General features: G+C 29.9%; 1 protein-coding gene across 1 annotated transcript; it reads left to right on the forward strand.

Moving 5' to 3' along the window:
• Nucleotides 1-2,104: 2,104 nt before the first annotated feature.
• OCT59_002425 (uncharacterized protein) lies at nucleotides 2,105-4,059 on the forward strand (the record flags this gene model as incomplete). Its single annotated transcript, XM_066144498.1, has 2 exons — nucleotides 2,105-3,443; nucleotides 3,512-4,059. 2 exons carry the CDS (start codon nucleotides 2,105-2,107, stop codon nucleotides 4,057-4,059), a joined length of 1,887 nt encoding a protein of 628 aa, XP_065995656.1.
• Nucleotides 4,060-8,358: the final 4,299 nt, after the last annotated feature.

The following is an 8,358-nucleotide window of genomic DNA, read 5'->3' on the forward strand; positions in this document are numbered from 1 at the left end:
AACACGTTATTGTTTATTTTTGTTTATTTTTTCAAAAATATTCTTTTCTCTTCTTTTTTTTAGAAAAAAAAGACAATAAAAATGAATACCAAAATTATTTTAACATATAATAATAAAAATTAAATAAAAAACTTATTTTGATAATATATAATATATATATTTGTACCAAACTACTAATTATACAAAAAGTGATATGCACGTATATCAATTAACAATTACTTTCACTAATATCTCTCTGGAATTGTAATGGTGAATTTTAACAATATTAATTAAACAACTATATGTACACCGTTTTATGTTTTTATTTTTATATTAATATTATATGTTAACATATATTAATTATATTTTTTTTTTTACTTTTATGTATTTTATTTAATTTTTTTAATATATTACTAACATTACTACTATCGTTTTATTACTTTTTTATATCTAACTAATATAATAATAATATTACTAACTTTTTTATTATTTCTTTTTTATATTTAAAATAATGATAATATTACTAATTAAATTTCTTTTTTTTTACTAACCTTTTATTATTCCTTTTTTATATTTAAAATAATGATAATATTACTAATTAAATTTCTTTTTTTTTACTAACCTTTTATTATTCCTTTTTTATAATGATAATATTACTAATTAAATTTCTTTTTTTTTACTAACCTTTTATTATTCCTTTTTTATAATGATAATATTACTAATTAAATTTCTTTTTTTTTGTTTATATTTTGCTAATATTATTTTTTTTACAAATAGTATATTATTTTATACTAGTTTTTTATTTATATTATTTATAAAAAAATATTTGTATATTTAATATTATTTAATAAAAATTTTATTGATTATAAATGCATTTTAAATTCTGTTTGCAAATATAAAATATACAATTTAATTGAATAATATATACTATTTATCAGTACAAAATATGCAGTTTAAACTGGAAAAAAGTACTGTTTATCAGTATAAAATATACGGTTTATCCTGGAAAAGTATACTGTTCGCAATATAAAATATAAAACAATATACTGTTTATTGGTATAAAACACACAGTTTTTCTACTATTTACAAGTATAAAACATACGGGTGAAACTGGAAAAATATACTGTATGCAAACTGTATATATGATACGGTGTGCAGAATACCGAATATATACAGTATGTGAAAATACTGTAATTATACGGTAATAATACTATAAATATACTGTTCGCAAAATACGAAAATACAGTATACTAACCGTATATATATTTTTTATAGGGTTAACGAAGTTAATGCTAATCTTATTCTAATCTTACTTGATGAGTAAGATTGAAATTTCATATAAAATTTCAATCACGATCAGCTTGAGATTAAGCTTAATCTCAATCACATTTTTTGTGAAACCAGATTAACCTCTAATCTCAATCATAATCTCAATCACGAATTTTGTGAAGACCCCCATTATTTAGAGATGAATCTGCCAATTTATTTTATTCATATTTTTTATTTTATTTTTATTTTTATGACGCAGAAGATATTCATATTTTTTATTTAAATTTGATGATTTTTAACATCGGGAAAAGCCTGTATCATGTGATACACGTGAGATTATAAAATAACTATAGTGATCTTAGTGATCTAAACTTTTTTTAACTTGACAATCATTAATATAAAAATAAACTATTTTTAACCCTCATATCAAATAATTCGATAGATTTTTTTGTGCCAAAATGATGATCATATCCTGGAATGCATTAGATCATTGACAATCATATCTTAAAATGAAAAATTATGAAAAATTGTGAAAAATTGTGCGGTTTTATGGATTAGTTAGTGCATTTTTATGGATTAGATTTTGCATTTGATCTAACCATAAGTCCAAATTTGGATGAAAAAGTCTCAGATAATTTTATATATATGTTAGTATAGCGAAGCTAACGTTTGACTCTCTCTCTCGTTGTATACATTTATTATATAGTATATCTGCAGTAAAAGTGTTTTAGAAATATAAACTTTAAATTTTTCAAGTATGTCAGGTCCCTCGAGGAACACTCGCAGTAACACCTCGAAAGGCATTAATCCTTACCAACAAGATAGAGAATAAACCATTACGGAAACAACCCAACTGATGGACATAGAAGAACCTTCGCAGCCAAAGATAGTCTTTGAACTTAAGGATGACTTTGAACCTGTTTTAAGTAGAAAAGATAAAAGAAAAGTAAAACAGCAAGAACAAGCACGACAACAACAATTCCCTAGGCCACCTGGAACTACTTCGGTAATCAGTTCTGGAACTAGTCAAGAACCTTTTCAGCTTCTCCCTTTTATCGATGAGACACCCAACTTTACTTCCGCTGCATCAAAAGAAAAAAAGAAAATGGCTAATTCAAAAAAAGATCAGCACCAATCAAAATCTGCCAAGAATTCAAATGCATCTACATCTCATACAAAATCAACTATTACTGAATCTGGAATGGATGATCAAAATAATCAACAGATGATCAATTCAGATGAGCAGATCCCAGATCAATCTACTCCAAAAACGAATGTCATTGACATTAATGACGATATTAACATCATTGGTGTAAAAATACCACAAATCTGGAAAGCAATGGGAAAAATGAAGGACCGAGAACATGCTAGAATGTTTATCAACAAGATTATTACCAATGCCAAATCAGCAGTTGACATCATTAGTTATATTAATATTAAAAAACAAATTGATAATACAACTTATCACATGATCACCATTAAAGTTAGCAATGAAAATGAATTAAAAAAATTATGTGAACTAGAATTCAAATTGCCTGAACCTGCAATAGAAATATTTAAATTTACCCCAGTTGAAAATAAAATTGAAAAAATTTGTGAAGAAAATTCAAAAACTAAAGATCGTACAATTCAGGTTGTTAATATTCCAATTTATATGCAAAATAAAGAATTGCGTGCCATTTTTTCAAGATATGGAGAACTTGAAGAAAATGGAATTCATACAAAACTGAAAGGCATTTATACACATGCATATATCACTTACAAAAAAGAAAAAAGCATAGAAGTTTTTTATAAAAAGTGGAGTATATGGGCATTAAAAGAATATCTCCATGTACTTCCCTTAAATTTATCAGATGAAAAAAGAAAAGAAAGACAGCAATGGTGCGCTAAAATTAATGGATTACCCCTCGGTACTACTGCAAGAGATTTACAACAATTTATTGAAGAAATTGGTGGAGCTATTTGTTTTATTCCTAAACAACCGAATAATTACAAACCTTTAAAATATGCTTATATTTACTTTTTCACTCAAGAAGATATGGAAATAGCAATAAATAATGTATATGAATTCAAACGAAAGCAATTAGAATGGTCACCACCAGAAGATAAATCTTGTCATCTCTGTGGATACACCAATCATTTAGCAAAAGAATGTGACAATAAATTCACTACTGAAAGAAAAAATTATACTAACCGTAAACAACTCCTAGCACAAATGCACAATACAGAAATAGACAAAACAACAGAAAAAGATCATATGCAGATACTGTTAGAGATAATAAACCTAAAAGACCTTGGAATCGTTTTCTTAGTCGTCCTTCACAAAATTGTTCCCAAAATTGGGATGAAAGTGATATGAACGAATGGGGGGATGAAGAAGAATTTTTCACTGATAGAGAATTAAATAACAATAATATTAAAAATGGAACAGCTAAAGGTGGTTCAATTCATGATAAACGAGCAAATAAAAACAGCAATCAAGCTGATATTGTAACTATTAAAACACAAATAAATGAAATTGCAACCTTATTGAAAGACTTCAAAGAAGAACAGAATAATATGAAAAATGAATTTTCTGAAATTAAACAAAAATTCAACACCAAACCAGTAAATACTGGAAAACAGAAACAAGTTACTTTCAATGAAAATAACAAACGAGCAAAAATGGACTCATCATCAAGTGAAAATGATAATAATGATACTATTTTAAAATTACAAGAAAAAATGGATAAACAAGATAGTGTACAGTCAACTCTCTTTATAGTCACACATTTGGGACAGTCCATATTTGGTGATTATAAAGAGATGTGACTATATAAAAAATTTCTTATATTTGTATGTCATAATTCCGGCCAAAAATTAACATAATTTTAGCCAGAATTATACTTAAAACTTTATTGTATCGTAACTTCGCCAATATTAATCGTAGAGAGATGATCTTACCGCCATTCGATTCGTCTTGATGAGACGGTTCTAATGGTATAAAATACGTCGAAATCCAATCACTAGATTAATTTCCGAAATTAAAAAAATATTAATGGTTTTTGTGTAATAACTCTGCCAATATTGATCCTAGAATGACGATCTTACTACCATTCGATTCGTCTTGACGAGACGAATCTAATGGTATAAGATACATCGAAATCCAATCACTAGATTAATTTCCGAAATTAAAAAAATATTAATGGTTTTTGTGTAATAACTCTGCCAATATTGATCCTAGAATGACGATCTTACTACCATTCGATTCGTCTTGACGAGACGAATCTAATGGTATAAGATACATCGAAATCCAATCACTAGATCAATTTCCGAAATTAAAAAATATTAAATGGTTTTTAAGTAATAACTCCGTCAATATTGATCACAGAGAGATAAGCTTACCACCATTCGATTCGTCTCGATGAGGCGATTCCAACGAGCTATAAATCGTCTTTTTACAATCACTAGGTACTGAGAAATCTAGCAAAATGTTAAATGGCGCAGTAAACGTAAATCAAGAAATATTATAATGCTGATGTTTAACATTTTGTTGAATAACTCGTCAGCCAGTGATCGGAAAAGGATAAAACTACCACCATTCGATTCGTCTCAGTGAGACGATTCTAACAAGCTATGATACATCTTTGTACGATTATTAGATGCTAAGTTATTTAATATATTCTTTATATAACTGTGATTATAAACGGTTCTTTTTAATATAAGATTTTTGAGGATAGGTGTGATAGTGACTATAGATAGATTGTGACTATATAGGATAGATTTTAATAATAAAGTGTTTTGAACATTCAACTGGTGTGATTATATAGTAGAATGTGACTATAACGGGAGTGACTATAGAGGGAGTTGACTGTATTAGATAAAATCTCATCAGTACTTTTTAATTTAACCAAACAAGAAGGACTCTTTCCGGAATTATTGAAACCAATATTTCACAGCAGAAAAATACTGCAGGGTATGACTCAAAGAGTTGGAAAAACTTTATTTTATTTATAAAATATCAACGTTATTGTTGCTACTAACTACTAATAGTTTATATGTTTCAGCTTTAACGATACTAACAACATGGACTTTACGAAATTGTCTTTTATTTTTAAAGGTTCTTCGTTTAATAATGATAGCTTTATAGACGATGAAAAATACAAAATTTTAGCAAAACTAGCTGGTCCACTTATCCTACATGATGAATATTTGCTCGCGGAAAGGCTTGGAAATATTAAAATCGCGGTAGCATTGTGGATAAGAAGAGTACAAACATTTTTGGTGCAAGAAGAACAAAATAATATTTTCGCGCGTTTTTCAGCACAACAACAAAACAATGACAATTTACCGACTGGATCTAGGAATCTTGTACCAACTTCTAATAATAATATCCCATACCAAGATGGTACACAACATTTAACCAATGATATAACAGACAAAATTACGGGTCCCAATGTCGACAACTCTAAGGATTCTCGACATCCCGATACTACGTCCTATCAATCACGTGATAACAATAAAGAAACAACAGAGATTATACCACTGAATAAAAAGAAACGGAAATCAAAAAATAAGGAACTTCAACCTCTTAATTCAACAGACGTAACTTTTGTTTAACAACAATACAACGATAAGGAGGAATTGGACTTAGAAAAACATAATAGCAAAGTTTCGTCGAAGATATCAACGAATTATGGAAAAAACAGAAATCAGAATACTCACGTATCTGATATGGAGGACATCATTGCCATTCCTGCACTCGACTTTAACAATCAATCAGAAATATTAATAGACATTTCAACAGTGCAGAATAACATAGATACGCCCTCGTCATACGTCTTTCCATCTCCGCTTTCATCGAAAGGTAGTGAAGAAGTGGATAATATTTGGAACGAACTGTGGCTGATTAACCAAGACGTAATTATGACGGAAGCCGAAGATAATATAATGGACAACTCAATCTCCAATTATAAGGAAGAAATGGATCTTAAAGATCAAGATGCATCAAAAGCCGCATCATCAATCCAAGAATTTGAATCAGCCATTAAAACAAAAGCTGACAATCAAAAATGTACGGAAATCGATGATAAGACAGATCACAATTGGTATCCACCTTCAAAAATTAAGAAACCAAAGAAAGTTCTCACGGATATAAAAAAACATTCAACACGCAACCAAACATCAATGCACACGTTTATAGAGAAAAAAGTCGCAACTTACGATGCTTACATTCCAATTAATGATATAAACTTCTATGACTCGTTTGATGATAAACTTGCCTTCATCGAACTTAACGTACGTAACTTCTCAGACTACGCTGAAGTAGAATACAATGCGACTGATAAACACATTATTATAAAGAACTACGCAATTGGTGGAATGAGACGCATGGTACGATTGTTTAATCATTTTTTCAAGGACAGCAACCTTAAAATGAAAGAAAAGAAGTACTATACGCTACATGGTCAACGAATTTCTAGTAGAGAGTTCAAAATTTTGGAAGTACCTAACAATATAGATAGAACTAGCATTGAAAGTAGCATTAGACGCTTACTGCATGGTAGCCCTTTTTTCATAACGGACAAAAGTTTTTAATACAGGTCAGAGAATACTATGACTGTTTACTTCACAGTAAAGGACGAATACGCAAGACAGCTGTTGAAGAATGTATGGTCCATTGATATTGAAAACTATATTTACCGTCTTGGCCCTGCGCATTTCAAAGCTAGTGATTTTGATGAAAGAAAGAAGCATAGAGGTGAATTTATAGGTTTTGGAAAAGAGCATACAGCGGCGAAAGCATTGGAAATTACTGCTCCTTTTAACCCCAAAAGCGCATTCAAGCAGAGCCCAGACAAGATCATTGTGGAATTTCAAAACGAGGCTGACCTCTTTAATGCTTGTGACAAGAATTATCACTTTAGCGATTTCAATATCAAAGGACACCCATTAGGTTACAACTGGCCACAAAGGGACCGCGCCATAAGTAAATTAAAGAAGTTACAACTTGACAAGAGCAATCACACACCTGACAAATCCAATCAAACACAATTAGTAGACTTACACGAAACAGCGGCAAACCATGATGATGATTCCAAAGAGAAGGTGAATAATAAACCTCATATACAAGGTCAATACATAACCCTTGGTAGACATACCCACCGGAATCAGAGATTCAAGAATAATCATAATTCGAAAAATCACAACATCACCAAAAAAAACTTAGATAATATACCATCTTGCGCCAGTGGATCTAACAAAATCCCGCTAGGCCTTAAATCTCACTGCTCTATGAACAACAACAAAGACAACATAATCATTTCGGATAATACTTCCTCTGATACTTCAAGCACATATAGTAATACACCTAATAATCAAAATCGCCAAGGGGACTGGGATGAGGTGATGAGTCTCTGCTAAAAGATGCTTACTCACCTCTTATCTCTTTTCCGGAACAGTTGTATCAAGGAATGAGAGGCGGATCAATAGCCGAGATCTGAATTTTTCCTCTCACTTACATCAAGGCTCACAGTATAGGAATCATAATTACATAACACAAGCTCAAAACAATGGAAAATCTCACGAGGATTCAATACGAGATAAAATAATTAATAACAGCACAAGAGAATACCCAAATGCATACAATAAAAACTATACACCTGAACAACAACATTTACAAGATATCGATGATCAGGTTATGCAAGATATAAATGAATTACTGAACATGGAACGAAACAGATTTATTAATGAGCAACAAAACCAACTACAAAAGGCAAAATTTCCCACTATTTCTTTTGCCACTCATAATATTAATGGGTTGAAATCAAATCCTGACAAACTATATAGTTTAATAGACGATCTGAAGGATTTTGATATTATTGGACTTAATGAAACCAATATATCACCAAAGGATGGGAAATACATCAACAACGAATTAAATGAAGGTCATATAATATGGTCCAAATGCGATCTGATTAAAAAAAAAGGAAAGGGTATGGCGTTATACATGAAAGACAAATGGGCGAAACATATAGGAAAAATCCTTAATCCAACAGACAATATCCTTTATGTCCAATTGATTTTTAAACAATGTTCGATTAGTATAGTACAGGTCTATATGCCACCCAA

Source organism: Rhizophagus irregularis, chromosome 10 (genome assembly GCF_026210795.1).
Source record: "Rhizophagus irregularis chromosome 10, complete sequence".
Lineage (NCBI taxonomy): Eukaryota > Fungi > Glomeromycota > Glomeromycetes > Glomerales > Glomeraceae > Rhizophagus > Rhizophagus irregularis.